We start from the raw sequence: 16,651 nt of genomic DNA, 5'->3' as shown, positions 1-16,651 counted from the left end.
ATCAAGACAGTATGGTACTGGCACAAAAACAGAAATATAGATCAACAGAGCAGGATAGAAAGTCCAGAGATAAACCCACGCACCTATGGTCACCTAATCTACGACAAAGGGGCAAAAATATACAATGGAGAAAAAGCCTCTTCAATAAGTGGGGCTGGGAAAACTGGACAGCTACATGTAAAAGAATGAAATTAAAACACTCTCTAACACCATACACAAAAATAAACTCAAAATGGATTAAAGATCTAAATGTAAGACCAAACACTATAAAATTCTTAGAGGAAAACATAGGCAGAACACTCTTTGACATAAATCACAGCAACACCTTTTTTGACCCACCTCCTAGAGTAATGAAAATTAAAACAAAAATAAATGAATGGGACCAAATTAAACTTAAAAGCTTTTGCACAGCAGAGGAAACCATAAACAAGACAAAAAGCCCTCAGAACGGGAGAAAATATTTGCAAACGAAGTAACTGACAAAAGATTAATCTCCAAAATATACAAACAACTCATACAGATCAATATCAAAAAACCCCCAAAAAACCCAATCAAAAAATGAGTGGAAGAACTACATAGACATTTCTCCAAAAAAGATACACAGATGGCCAACAAACACATGAAAAGATGCTCAACGTCACTAATCATTAGAGAAATGCAAATCAAAACTACAATGAGGTATCACCTCACACCAGTCAGAATGGCCATCATCACAAAATCTACAAACAGTAAATGCTGGAGAGGGTGTGGAGAAAAGGGAACCCTCTTACACTGTTGGTGGGAATGTAAATTGATACAGCCACTATGGAAAACAGTATGGAGGTTCCTTAAAAAACTAAAAATAGAACTAGCATATGACCCAGCAATCCCACTACTGGGCATATACCCAGAGAAAACGATAATTCAAAAAGATACATGCACCCCAGTGTTTACTGCAGCATTATTTACAATAGCCAGAACAAGGAAGCAACCTAAATGTCTATTGACAGAGGAATGGATAAAGAAGATGTGGTACATCTATACAATGGAATATTACTCAGCCATAAAAAGGAACGAAATTGTGTCATTTCCTGAGACATAGATGGACCTAGAGACTGTCATACAGAGTGAAATAAGTCAGAAAGAGAAAAACAAATACTGTCTATTAATGCATATATGTGAAATCTAGAAAAATCGTAAAGATGATCTTATTTGCAAAGCAGAAATAGACACAGACGTAGAGAACAAACATATGGATACCAAGAGGGAAAGGGGGTGGGTGAGATGAATTGGGAGACTGGGACTGACATGTATACACTATGTATAAAATAGGTAACTAATGAGAACCTACTGTATAGCATAGGGAACTCTACTCAGTGCTCTGTGGTGACCTAAATTGGAAGGAAATCCAAAACAGAGGCGATATATGTATATGTATGGCTGATTCACTTTGCTGTACGGCAGAAGCTGACACAGCAGTGTAAAGCAACTATATTCCACTTTAAAAATAAAGAAATAAAACCCACTTCCTAATAATAGAGACTAAAGTTTGATTCTTAGAGGAGCACATATTTCAATTATGTCTGAGCAATAATTTACCTCTCTTAAAAATAAAATAGTACAAATATCAAACTAAATTAATTCAATCCATTAATATAAAGGCAGGCTGTTTTTGAGATACAGGGATTTTTAGAAATTAAAGGTGGAAAATACAAGAGTCTAAAATAAGCCCATCATTGCTGTAAGTCATGAGGAAGGGTGATCATTCTTAGGAAACTGTGGCACTGTACTCTTGAATGAGAAATTATATAAGTATGCTATGTCCCTAATTAGTCAATTATGAGTTAAAAATATAGCAAATCCTGATGTGTTCCTATTTAATTACCCTGAGATGCATACTTATTGAATACCAGGTTGTAAAATATTCCTAATAGAGCTGTTTTAAGCATGGTGATACCTATCAGGGAATAATGTTATACGGAACTTACTAAGAATTTTAAAATGATTAGGTTTATCTGAACATGTTGATGAATCAATTTCCCTTATGTTCTAGGTTCTATGAACAATATCAAATAAGTAAAACAACAGTATCTATTCTCAAAGTGTTGAAAATCTAGAAGGAATAAGTTCAAGAACAAGAAAACACATGACCAGCTGCAAAAATCAGCACCAGAGGCAATAACTCAGAAATATTATGTACTGTATTCACCTAATCACCCATCCATCCATTCAACATTTGTACAGCAATAACCAGTACTAGATATTTGGTATACAAAGATAGATAAGATCAACTAATTTAAAGTATATTTGAAATAATCTAATAAATTTTCAAAAAGATTTTATTTAAATTAGACTTTAAATGAAATCGGAGATTTAAATAGACTCAAATTATGGGGGCTTCCCTGGTGGCGCAGTGGTTGAGAGTCCACCTGCCGATGCAGGGGACACGGGTTCGTGCCCCGGTCTGGGCAGATCCCACATGCCGCGGAGCGGCTGGGCCCGTGAGCCATCGCCGCTGAGCCTGCGCGTCCGGAGCCTGTGCTCCGCAACGGGAGAGGCCAGAACAGTGAGAGGCCAGCGTACCGCAAAAAAAAAAAAAAAAAAAAAAAAAAAAAGAAGAAACAAAAATTAAATAGACTCAAATTATGATTGGGATGAACATTTTGGTATAATATAAATGAAGGCAAATCCCTGATGATATTGGCCATCTCTTTTACTTTAACATTCATTCTCTTATTCTTGGTACTTCTTCACTAACACAAACTTCCATCATGCTTCTCCTTTTCAGAATCTTTTCACTATGCCTTCTGGCCCTCCTGATCTATGATAGACTCGTCCAGAGCTTGAGTTGCCTCCCTGAACCCTCAACACCTTGCTTTACTTGAATTCCAATTCTTCCTTGAGGATATATCACCCTCTGTAGACTTTTCATCCTGGTTATTGTCTCATACCCAAAGTGTCTCAGAGTCAAGAAGCAAAATTCTTTGCTGCTTTGTCAAACACTGCTTCCCTAGAATTGTGGAAAAGAATAACTAATTTCTGTTAAGGCTCTTGTTATCCTGTCTTCATAGATATTCTCTCATAGACATTTCCTCTTCATTCCCTGAACATTTTTTCTTCATTTCTTGAGAACAACGATCCTTGATTCTATCTTTTCTCACATTTCAACTGCTGCCACCATCTTTTGTGACTTCAATCAATGTCCATGTGGATAACCTATCCAAGAACCTGGCCTCTCTTGACCAACTTATCCATCTCCAGTGTCTTTACCTTTTATTCCATGTCAGCTGCCCACTCCCACCATCATACTCCGAACCCTTCTCATCACATCACATTAACTGAAAACATTCTCCTCTCTAACCACAGCCCCTTATCTTTCCATAATTCCTGCTCAACTACTACCCTCACATCTGTTCCTTGATATCCTTGGAACTTTCAGTCCACTAACCTTTATACTTTCCACTGCCTATTAGTCCCCTTCTAGCTTTACTTCTCTCTTTATGCCACTTAGATGTCATGGTCTACAATTAAAATAAATGGCTTGAAAATACTCGTAACATTTTTGCCTCTCTGTTCATCCCAGACCTCAATTAATAGCTATCTTCAATTAGCTCTCCTATATCTTACACTCCATATTTTACCATTTGCATTAGTATTTAAGCATGCCCAAATCTCCCCTAACCTCAGAAACATCTTTCCTGAACGCCCCCCCTCTCTATTTTCACAGGCAAACTTGGTGGAATAGTTGTCTACATGATTGCCACTCTAGTGTGGATTCTGACCCCTCTACCCCGCCAAAACAGGTCTCTCTAAGGCTACCCATTACTTGCATATCCTAAATTCAGTGGACAGTTTTCAGCACTCAGATTATTGGTTCCATCTGGAGCATTTGACAAAGTTGAGTATTCCTTCCTTCAAAACGTCATTCTTGGATTTTGTGATATTTTACTATCTCTTTCTTCCTACTCTACCCCCACCTTTCTCCAATCTTTACATCTAGGAATTCCTGAGGATTTTCTCTTCTCACCCAAGACAATCCCACTCACTCCCATGTCTATTTCCTATAACTCTTATGTGTTCACACAGAAATGAAATATGGAGCCAGATTTAATGAACTATAGACATGTAGGCACATATTAAGTACCCTCTATCACTAAAACTTAAGTTGCAAAACATTTTCTGTAGGTCAGGAGTCCAAATGAGCTCAGGTGGATGTTCCACCTAGGGTCTCACAAGACTGAATAAAAGTTTCAGCTGGGCTGGGATATTATCTGGAGGCTCTGATGAAGAAATCTACTTCCAAGCTCATTCAAGTTGTTAGCCAAATTCAGTGCTTTGCAGTTGTAGGACTGAAGTCCCAATTTTCTAGCTAGACAGACTACTTTGCATAGATTATACTAATTAAGTACTGTCTATACCGGAAGGGTTCTATGTTTATGAGAGAAAGAATAAAGTTTCACTATTAATAAATCATAATGACTACATATAATATTATTAATAAATTTAATAAATTGAATAAGAAATAAAACTTGAGGGAGGAAAAGGCGAGAGGCTATTCCAGATAACTGTAATAGAGAGATTACAATATGGTACCAAAAATGCAAGTGAAGAAAGTAACTGGGGTTATACACTAGGAAAGAATGCCATACGAACAAGCTGAGTGTATGAGAAAAATTCAGCTTATGAGAGGGATATACCATGGCAGGAAGGGTAACTGACAACATTCTAACTATTGAGTGTAACTTAAGAACTGACTAAAGCAAGTAAATACTAAACCATATGGCTATTTCAACATTTACCAGTCAGGGTTCTTATTTGAAATCATTGGAAGCTAACTGTCTAAGCGGAACAGCAATTTATTAAAGGGACTGGTATGACTAGAGAACCAGGTTTATGTCTAAGCTTCTCAAGAGAAAACCCTAAACCCATACTGCAGAACTGACCTTGTGAGGAAATCTGCTACTGCTTCTACTGGACACTTCTATGCCAAGGTCTTTTCTTTCCTGTAATTATTATTTATTATCGTTCAGCACCAATACAATTTCTGTACCAGCAAATCTATTTCAGAATTACTGATGACTCGATACCAGATTCCTTCAACCTGATGAGAACGTAATCTGAGTGCAGCATCTGCTTCTCTGTTCAGTCTGTGCTGAGGTTTCCTAGAGATGAATATGAGTGGAGCGTCTAGGTAACATGGCTCATGCCCTAGCTACCAGGGAAACTAGGGAAGTGAATTATACAGCTTAACTTAGGGAGGTGGGACTTAGTTGGGTCTTCCTCAGACATTAGAAGGTTGCTGAAAAACGTACGAAGGAGTGAGAAAACATAATAAATGCCCACAACAAAATGTCATATGCTAAGCATACAAAACTCACCTAAAATCCATTAACTTTTCTCCCAATATATATTAGTAGAATCAGAGAATATAGTGCTGGGCAGAACCTTAGAGATCATTTGTTTTAATTCTCTCATCTTACAAACAAGAAACCTGATGCTCAAAATGATTAGATAATTTATCCAAACTGACACAACTAGTTAGTAGAAAGAACTCATGCTTTTCAACCCTTCATATATTTTCCACTGTTCACTGATCAAACTATATGCTTCTCTTAATATCAAACTTAAATTTTACCCTCAAGGAAACTCAGGGCTTAGTTCTCAGAAAGTCAGTTTGGTGATACTGGTCATTTTTCTCTCAATGTATCGATTTGATCAGTTTCTGAAAAACTAGCTGTGAAACTAAATTCTATATGCAGAATTCTAATTTTCTATTATTACCCATGAAAATGAACTGTAATTGAGCTTTGAATATGTTTTAACCATAGTCTGTAAATTTTTTAACTGGATTAAAACTTTCCCTTGCCAAAAGGCTAATATTCTTGCAAGAAGAAGAAGTAATTATTCAAAAGCTATAAGAATAAATGTTTAATTATGAAAGTACCTCTCACTCATATATTATTACATCTTACAAAATTAGAGCTAAAATCACCTAAGTAATCCACAATCACATGATTTCTCTATACAGTTAATATCAACACCTAAGCAAAGAGAACATTAACACTACAGCACAGACAGAACACATACATTCTTTTAGTATTTTATTTTTACGACAAGACAGCTGATAGACAGAATTATGAGTCTTAACCTCACAACTGTCATACACTAGCTGTTTTTGAAACAGAAGCCAAAAACAAGCAATGAGATTTTGAGCAGGTGGAGAAAGAAAGAAGGCCAAGACAGAGCAACAATTCAACACAGGCACTAACTCTGAGAAGCATGGCAATGCAGAGAAAAAATTCTCTAAGAGCAGGAGATAAATAGTTTTGTTCAGATTTAAATGTTGTCTTAGAAGCTATCTATTTAGCACTTTTTTCTTTTTCTGAACACTCCACAGAAATTTATTGTACTGGTTGTCAGACATATAGAAATACAGAATCAAACATAAGCCAACACATGGTCCATCGACAGGTGAATGGATAAAGAAGATGTGGCACATATATACAATGGAATATTATTCAGCCATAAAAAGAAACGAAATTGAGTTATTTGTAGTGAGGTGGATGGACCTAGAGTCTGTCATACAGAGTGAAGTAAGTCAGAAAGAGAAAAACAAATACCGTATGCTAACACATATATATGGAATCTAAATAAAATAAAATAAAATAAATGGTTCTGAAGAATCTAGGGGCAGGACAGGAATAAAGACGCAGACGCAGACGCAGAGAATGGACTTGAGGACACGGGGGGGGGGGGAAGGGTAAGCTGGGACAAAGTGAGAGAGTGGCATGGACATATATACACTGCAAAATGTAAAACAGATAGCTAGTGGGAAGCAGCTGCATAGCACAGGGAGATCAGCTCGGTGCTTTGTGACCACCTAGAGGGGTGGGATAGGGAGGGTGGGAGGGAGATGCAAGAGGGAGGGGATAAGGGGGTATATGTATAGCTGATTCACTCTGTTATAAAGCAGAAACTAACACACCATTGTAAAGCAATTATACTCCAATAAAGATGTTAAAAAAAAACGAAAAAAAACCCCATAAGCCAACACATGTGATGTAGGTGTAGATAGAAATCATTTAGTTTGACCGGAGGAAAAAACCATATTATTTTGTATGGCTTCATTTTCTTTGTGAAAAGAAGATAATTAATACAGAATTGGGAACAGATAACTCAGAGCAAATAAAGAAACACAAAATACATACCTCTTGATGATACAGTCATTCTCTTCTAATATAAATCAGGTATTTCTATATATAAGGATGCATTTTCCACAGATTAACTAGTGATCACTCAAACCAAATAATGAGAAAGTTTAAAAATCATAGCAAGAATTATAGAATATTCAATTTTATTAAAAGTTATCTTCTTCCCTCTGAAACACTGCTTGCACTTTTTTTGCCTCTCCTCTGATAAACTGCTGATATCATTTAAAAAAGACATTTTCCCCAAACAGTAATTCTAAAATGTAAAATTAAAACAAGTTATCAATTTACCCAATAAAGGATAAACATTATATTAAAAACCCATAGGGATGTACTATATTTATTATCACCTTTTGGTTTTTAAAGATGCTGCAATCATCTAGCTAAAATGGTATGGCTCTATTGGGAATGAAGGTCCTATAAGATCGAATGCTGCCTGGCATAAATTCAGTGAGACTCTAACCTTGCACTTGTGCTTAATACATTTAAAGGCTTAAAAACAACTCTAAAATATTATACCTTTATGTTAATATATAAGTCTACTCCAAATCTGTATATTTACGTGTAAAAATGCTTCTTATTCAATTATGAGAGGAATAAATATAATTCAAAATTTATATTTCCAGCATATCACAGATTCTCTCAAAATCTAAATAACTATGTGGCATAGTGTATCTCCCTGGTTTAAATAAACAGTGCAACTCTCCTGCGATTTGCAATGCCTTGCAGGACTTTAGTTAAAAATATGGAGAGAGAGATGACAGACAGACAGTGAGGGAGAGACACTTGGGTGTGATCAGTACCTGGAGGAAAAAAGAGAAAAGGGAGAATAGCTCATAGTACTAAATGGAAGTATTCTCTCAGAAACACTGCAAAATCTTTGTTTAAAAGAAAAAAAAGTGGAAAGTATAACAAGGGCAGAGCTCTTTTTGAAGCTTTAAAAATAATTTCATAGCAGTTCTGGAAGGATAATCAGTTATGACCTAGGCAGCAGCACAAATTCTATAAAAGCAAATAATTTCTGCAGTATATCAAATAAGATATGGGCTAGATAGCTGTTAAAGTATCACCTAGTTTTAACCTGGAAAGAAAACAATAAATTCTATAAGGAGTTCAGATGATGTCATAAGCAATCCTGTAATAAATGTTTAACAAAGGAATAAATATGTAAGACATCAGGCCAGACTCTGTGAAGATAAAATAAAATACATAAAATAAATCATACATAATCTTCAAGGGCTACTTTTACGGATGACAGAAAGTTATACCTACCTATTTAGGACTTAGAAATTTTGTAGGTATGATTACTATGTAAAAAATAGGCTGAGAAAGTTGTTGGGTTGATCATAGATTTTAAAAATTGTGTATATTATATACCATGACATAAACTGTATTTGGGCTATTTGATCAGATACTCACAGAATGATTGTAAGAAGGTTCCAATATCACAGGTAATGACATTTTCCCTTGAAGATTCAGTTTTGTTAAATAAAAAATCTTTTCCCCCACAATCTTTTCTTTTTTCATGCGATGTATACCATACAGTCTAAACCGAACTGCATAATTTCCAATCATCTCAGATTCAACATGATTAAATTTGAATGTTTCTGTGAAGACAGGGCATGGTCCTCTTTGGATGCTGGTTTTTGCTCTCTGTTTCTTTATAGGTAGAAGAACAAGGTGTACTTGCCATGAGTTGCCACCTGTCCTGTTATATGTTGGGATATCTGTGACAGCTGTCACTGTTACCAGAAGCTTCTGTTCTTGTGAGTCATAGTCAAAAGTCACATCCAGTGTGCCATATTTAGCTTCTGGCTCAGGATCAAAAGGTTTAGGAAGCTGTGAAGATGATCCTTGAGCTGACATATCCTAAGAAAAGCAAATTTAAATGTTTTCAATTTTTAACTCTATTATGTAATCTAGCATGTAAATAAGTATCTGATATTTCTTTAGAAGGATGATATGAAAACTGTTTTTATTTGCTATCATAAAGAAAGTAATAATGATTAACAGCCAACTACAATCAAAAGATACTCTATGGGGACAAAGTAATGTAAGTGGTAAGTTAAACTCAAAAACTTATTATAATAAAGACATAGAATTTAATATCCACCATCACAATTTTGAGAAAGTTGGATATACGTTTTTATCATGAGAAACGAAAATATATACTTCCATGTATATTTCTGCTCCTTTTGCAAAAAAAAATTACTAAATTTGTAACATTATAAACAAAACAACTGACAGCTCAATATTAGGCTGGAGAGAAAGAGAACATAAATGAAAGTATAATGCTACTGAAAAATTTGGTACCATTTTCAGATTTGTTTCAAATGCCCCCATCTGTAATAGGATGTTAACACATTTAGGCTTGAAAATCAATGGAAGTGTGAAATATGAAAGTATAAACACAAGGGCCTCAAAATACTTGCAGCCAAATATTTATTTTCCATAACACACACACACACTACTTCAATTTTTAACCAGAATTTAAAACTACGTATTATTTTCTAACGCTAATTACTGTTGAAAATGGCAGAATACATATTCCAAAAGTTCAAGAAAGCATGAAACTATATATTTTAATTGTAAGATTAAAAGAAACTGTATCTCTTTTGCCTGGAACTGTCTAAAGTTCCTGCTAGTCTAACTATCTGGAATGTAACAGGAGTTTCAGCTAGTGACTAACAGTGCCAAGTTCAGGTCTCTGACTTTTCAGCTATACCACCTCACCCCTTCAAATATTTTAATAAATATTAAGTGTTTTTCATTTTAAAATGTGGGCCAATTTTATAATTTTCTGAATTTTTCTGAACTTTTATTTAATGCGTACTGTAGTAGGCACTACTACTGACTCTTGGTCTTCCCTTTTCGCATGCCTCAAAGAAACTACCTGGGTTTTAGCCAGAAACACATTGTCTGGCAAGAAACTTTACTTTGAAGTCTTCCTTACAACTGATATAGCAATGAAACTCTGCTCTAGCCAAAGGGAGAGAAACAGAGTTCAGTATGAAACATCCAGATCGGGTTTGTAGAAAAAATTATGTGCTCTTCGCTCTCTATCTCTCACTCTTCCCACAAGCAGATACGCAGATAGGATGTGTGGGTCAGCTTGGACCGTGTGGATTAGGACAACACCCTAGGGGACAGAAGAGTGACTAAAAAGCAGGAACCGGGCCCCTGGATGATGTTGTAGAGCAAGTCACCTACTCACCCAGGAGTATTGTTAAGTGAAAGACAATCAATCTTCTGTGGTTTTGTATCTGTATTTGCCATTGTACTTGTCTCCTTGTTACAGCAGTTTAACATGTGCCTAACTATTGCACCTACTATGTGCCAGGACATATTTTGGGTGGGGGATGCAGCAGAGAACCAAAAAGACACAAGTCTTTGACCTCATAGATCTTACATGTCTACCTACGATGACTCAATTTTGTATATGGTGTATGGAAGAAAAGATGACAAGTGAAGAAGAATACTTTAGGAGTAGGAACAAACTCTCATGGAATAATTCAGTTTTTTATGCAATACGATTAGATCAGGGTAAAAATATTCTTACTCTGTTAAATTGACAGTTTAGAACAAAATGTTTTAATGCATGCCACTTCATAATTGCTAATTAAATGATTAATTACATTAATTTATTTTTCAATTAAATATTTTCTAAAACAGTGTCATGACAGCTAATTTTCAAGGCAATAAAATTTTTTATATGGTCTCGGATAACTATTTCTGAATTTTGTTTCTCTTGGTGCCTCCCTTTTTTTTTTTTTCCTGGGCATTTTTTTTTTTCCTGGGCTATCCTTGTGAAACTGAGGGTTAAAAGGGTGGGACTTTTACAGATAAAAGCTACTATTTGTATTCTACAAACAGGTAATTAGAAAATAATCCCTCTTTTCAAGGTTCTGAGTCAAAGTTTTCAATAATCTTTAGCCAGCAACAGGTCATCAATACAGTTAATGAACTCCTTGCCGGGGAATCCTTCTGAACCCTCCTCACTCCTCTCCCAGTTCAACTGTGTAGGAAGATAGGCTCTAAAATAGCTGGATCCTGGATTAAACCAATAGGAAGGTATGAATTTTCTATTTGATAAATAATATCTATTAAAGGAATGGTAGGAAGCAAAGTAAACTTGAAAAAACACAAGAATGAGTTTTACACTAACACAGGTTATCAGCACCTAAATATTTATGTGACATGCATTTGCTGTAGTTTGAACATATTCAGTTTCGCTGTAGAAGACACAAAAACAAGCAGGATGGAGGAGACTCAATAAGAAGTGTTAACACATCAAGCTTCTGAAATATGGGCAAAACTCACAGGTTCTGTTAACTACAGATAATAAGGAAGTAACTTGAGAGACACAGGCAGAATTCAGAAGATGTGGTAAATATATATAATAACTAAGTTAATAACTTGTTAAGATATGTCAAAGACAGAATAAACAGAAAATAAGATAGAACAAACGACTATTACCTATGGAAAGGGATGGAAAGGCCAAGCTATGATCATGTCACCTCTGGGCTGACAGCTCTGTCACCCACGTGTTCTATTTAAGAAATGCAGATAAAATCTATGTCTATTTAGTAGACGAACTGCAAGTTTCACTTGTGGCCAGGAGTACTTGCCCCTGCATCTCTCCCATAAAACAAGTATGTGTTTTTGGCCCCTGGCACCCTTGTTCAAATCTCAACTTTTGTCCTTGTTACCGTGCTGTAATTAGGGAATGCTGATGGAGCAGAAAGAGTAAGACTGAACATAAGGACATTATATAAACCAGGATTCACGGTGTTTGTTGTCTCGCCACCTGTACCTAAGGGCATCCTATCCTAAGTGTGTTCTCCTACCTTATCTTGCTCCTCTTCCTTCTTGCTTTATATTTGAAATAGCTTAAAACACACATACACACATGCATGCACACACACACACAAGTGTAACCTGAGCATCTTAATTTGGTCTGTGAGTCCTCTGGGATAGCTTGCCTGGTGGTGTACTTGGAGGGTACCAATGCTTCAAAGTAATTTCTCACACAGTGATTCATGTCAAGAGGGGCAACAGAGCATAGTTGTTAAGACCACTGTTTTTGCAGTCAGGCAGACCTGGCTTTGAATTACAGTTCTACTGTTTAAGAGCTACTTATACCCGGGCAACTTGCTTAATTCTCTGAGTCTTAATGTTTTCATTTCTAAAATGGAAATAACTTTCTGAAGATGAGGTTGTTAGAGTTAAATGAGCTATGTAAAGCTTACAGAAAAGTTCTTGGCACAACTGGTGATAGCTATTATTGTTGTTGTTAGTTCCACAATCCAGGTTTCACTGTTTATGTGCTGGCTATCTATATAGTTTGCAAATCTATAAAATAGTTATCTCAAATTTGCTCAGGTACAAAACATGGAGAAATATTCTTTGTGGAAAATGATGAAATACTACTATGTTAAATTTATAATACCAATGCAGAATTTCCTTCTAAGTTAGATAAGTTAGATACTATATAATAATATTAGAAATAGAAGAGTAGTAACAGATAAAAAGTGTTCCTAGAAATTATATAAGAAAAACTTTGAGGAAATTCTATTCAGAGCTGTACTTTCATTATTTAATTTTGGCAGTAGATAAAAATTCACCTAGTAAGAACACTGACACACTGCAGTATCATGAAATGGTGTCTGGGACAAAAGTTGTAAAAACTTGCCATCTAGAAAAAAAAGGAAACCTAAAAGTAAATACTGCCTAATGAAAACCTCTAGATTACCTTTATAGTTTTTAACATCATTGAAAGATTAAAACAAATCCCTTTTAGAACATGGAAAGACTTCAAAAGTATAACACACCTATTTTTGTTGTTGTTTTCACATTTTTTGCTCCAAAAAAAGGAAATAACTTAAAACACAACCAACCAACCTCTCTGAATGCATGATGCCATGAATTCAAATTTCATTAGTAAAGCTGAGCATCACTTATCCATAACTTCCATATTCCATGGTATGGAAATGCAGATATTATTCTGAAAGGCTTGTAAAACATTAAAGGGCCACCTTCCAATAGTAAAAATATCCAAATAAAATCATTTAAAAAATAAACACAAGCATAAGTAGGAACCTTAAGATAAAAGAAATGGGTAATTCCAGAATGTTTTATGTAAAATGTTAAAAAAAAATTTTTTAAACCCCTACTGAGGTTGAACCCTGAGGCAAGATACTTCTCAATATCTTGCATATTGCTCTCATTTTTATCTACCTGTCCTCTTTTGAAAGGGAGTTGAAGGATGGTTGGGACAGCCCTGAAACATCTGCTGGATAAAAATAGAAACTGGTACCATAAGCCATAAAGGACAAGATAGTGATAAAACCTTCTGACCAAGAGGATAAGCACAGGGTTATTATTATCTTCCAAATAACATTCATTTTAAAAGTTCTATGTGCTTTTACTTACTTCAGGGCTCAGGACTGCAGTGCTGTCACTTGGAACATCTTCTTCATATCCTTTATTATGAAAACTTTCTATTTCATGACCTGTGCTTCCTTCACTTGGACACTTGTTATATGAGCATCTTGGACTGTTGCTGCAGTGGGAAAATTCACATTTACTGTCCCCAATTTCTGAGGGTGTACATGAGAGATGGGGAGAACCACTGTCATCCTGATATGGTGGTGGCTGCAATTCATCCAGTGGGGGTGTTCTTCTCATTCTCTGAATGCAGTTTCCTGATAATGATTAAGAATCTGGTCACTGTTTCCAATTAGCCTCGACATGCAGTACAGTCCACAATAATTGTAATAACTTAAAAAAACTGGATTAAAATTCTGTGGCAAAGTAACTACTAGATTTACTAATGAGTTGTCTTCTTCCCTAGTTCAGATGCAGAAATCAAATAATCTGGTTTCCCATTCCTCTCCTCCTGCATAATAAGATCAGGAAAAATAAAAGTTATATTAACGAGACCCTGTTTTATACTATAAAAATGGGAGAGCAAAAAATACTAGTGAAATCGATGATTTATTTAGGTCTTTCTTTCAAAACAATCCTAGAGCATACAAACTTCATTTATTCCCTTATGATCTGTGACCTCTCTAGCCACAATAGTAAAAGTATGGTAGGTGAAACAAATATAAATCTCATTTATTGTCTTCAATTACTGAGATGAACTTAAACTAGCATTCATCTTAGCAGAGTCGGAAACTATTTTTCCACATCTATCCTAGATCCAGAATCCTGGAATGGGTGCACTCTGAATGGAGGCCTAATTCCCCCATCCCCAGCAAAGCCTGGAGTCTGCATTCCACCCTGTCTGCATTATAAAGAGGCCACACCCTGCTCCACCACACCCTGAATCTGTATTCCTTCTAAAGTTGTGGCTCCACCTTGTCCATAGCACACATCTCCACCTCCAGCAGTTAATTTGAAGCTACATTTTCTTTCTCTCTTAAATTATGCTTTTAACTTTTACCGTAATGATTTATCTAAATAACTGAGAATAAACATGTCTGTGAACAGGATAGAGGTGGGGACAGGAGGGTATGTAAGGAAATAGAGTTCAGTATACAACTTAGGAATAGCTAAGTCTGTGTAGATAAATCCTGGACACAATAACAGATATTAAATTTAAACACTGCTCATTTCTTCCTTTAATGGACTGTGACTCTCCTTTCTCAAAAGGGACTCTGAAAAAAGGTAGTTTGTATTGTAATTCTTATAATGGAGTTCAGTTCAAATGTTCAATAGGTCTTCTGTTCTTCCTTAGAAAAACTTTACATAAGAACTATAAAACTCATTGAAAAATTACTACAATGTCTGGTTCAAATGAAAAATATTGAACTTAGCATAGATTTACATATTTGCTCAGAAGCCCTAATTTTGTAAAAAGAAATTAAATGTCTCACCTACTGAGTCTAACATACCCACTTTAGAAAACATAAGCACAAAGTAGAAAAGTTAATGACTTAATATAGTTGAAGCTAAATTTGAGAAGATAGATTAAATAGATGGATTGCAAATAGTAGCTAATAAAACACAATAAACCAGATTTCAGAACAGGGCTTCCAGGAAAACTTTTGTTTTTCTGACAAAAGCAGGCAGACTCAACTGGCATGCCCCTTTTGTCCACTGGCCTTTCCCCCTCCTCCTGCTTGGAGGTGCTGCACTCATCTTGTAACCATGAAGTAACAAGCATGAGAATGAAAACTAAGAATAATGAAGAAGCATCTGAAAAATCACTAAGTAGCTATCTCCAAACTTCTTGATGCCTGAGACAAATAATTCCCTCTTTGTTAACAAAAACAGGGACTTCCCTGGCAGTCCAGTGGTTAAGACTCTGCGCTTCCACTGCAGGGGGCATGGATTCGATCCCTGGTCTGGGAACTAAGATCCCACGTGCCTCGCAGCATGGCCAAAAAACAAAAAACACAACAAAACCTGATATTTGAATTTTCTGTTGTTTCTAAATATATTCTCTACTGATAGTTTTTAAATCACTAAAACAACATCTTCTCTCCCTTTAAAATGTATATTTAATCAGCCATTGAATTATAAGTTAAATTGTAATATCTAAGTACTTACTGTACCATGAAGTCAATCAAAAAATTCCCAATGTAGTGGTTCTAAGAATCAGCATGCCATCTTTTCCTTTACCTTAATTTTTTCAAAAAGAGAGATGATCTTTCCAAGAAGTCTCTCAGCATATTACCCCACAGATCTCACTGGACAGAACTGGGTCACATGTCTATTTCTAAACCCATCTGTGGTAGGGGGAATGTGATTACCATAAATGGTTTAGATTAATCAGAAGCCATCAAATTGAAGCTGGGGATGGGATCCATTTCACTGTTCATATCTATATGGAAAAGAGTAGATGCCACTCACCAAGAAAAAAAAAGAGAGAAGACTCAAATTAGAAATGAAAGAAGAGAAATTACAATTGATACCACATATGGAAAGGATCATAAGAGGTTAGTATGAAAAATTATATACCAACAAATTGGGCAACCTGGAAGAAATGGATAAATTCCAAGAAACATACAATCTACCAAGACCGAATCATGAATAAATAGAAAATCTGAACAAACCAATTACTAGTAAGGATATTGAATCAGTAATCAACTTCCCAACAAACAAAAGTCCAGGAGCAGATGGCTTCACTGGTGAATTCTATCAAACACTTAAAGAAGAATTAATACCAGTCCTTCTCAAACTCTTATAAAACACAGGTGAGGAGGGAACACTGGCAAACTCGTTTTACGAGGCCAGCATTACCCAAAGCCAGACAAGGACACTACAAAAAAAGAAAATTACAGGCCAATATTCCTGATGAATACAGATGCAAAAGTCCTCAAAAAAATATTAATAAACTGAATTCAAGAATATATTAGGAGGATCATACATCATAATCAAGTAGGAGTTATTCCAGGGGATGGTTCAACATATGAAAACCAATCAATGTAATAAAAAACGTTAACAAAATGAAATAT

At 35.6% G+C, this 16,651-nt stretch overlaps 1 protein-coding gene across 3 annotated transcripts in view; it reads right to left on the bottom strand.

Moving 5' to 3' along the window:
* SYT14 (synaptotagmin 14) overlaps nucleotides 1–16,651 on the bottom strand; it is a 244,933-nt gene that overhangs the window by 80,448 nt on the left and 147,834 nt on the right. For all 3 annotated transcript variants that reach the window (XM_022593470.2, XM_089909307.1, XM_089909303.1), the window contains 2 exons: nucleotides 13,620–13,891; nucleotides 8,607–9,056 (listed from right to left, as the gene is read on the bottom strand). In XM_022593470.2, the coding sequence (XP_022449178.1) occupies nucleotides 8,607–9,056; nucleotides 13,620–13,891 (722 nt within the window). The remainder of the gene's footprint in view (nucleotides 1–8,606; nucleotides 9,057–13,619; nucleotides 13,892–16,651) is intronic.

The sequence above is a fragment of the Delphinapterus leucas genome, chromosome 1, assembly GCF_059928025.1.
Source record: "Delphinapterus leucas isolate spDelLeu-1000000601 "Yukka" chromosome 1, BTC_Dleu_Yukka2, whole genome shotgun sequence".
Lineage (NCBI taxonomy): Eukaryota > Metazoa > Chordata > Mammalia > Artiodactyla > Monodontidae > Delphinapterus > Delphinapterus leucas.
The sequence above is the reverse complement of the archived record's forward strand: the minus strand, read 5'-3'. Positions and strand labels throughout refer to the sequence as shown.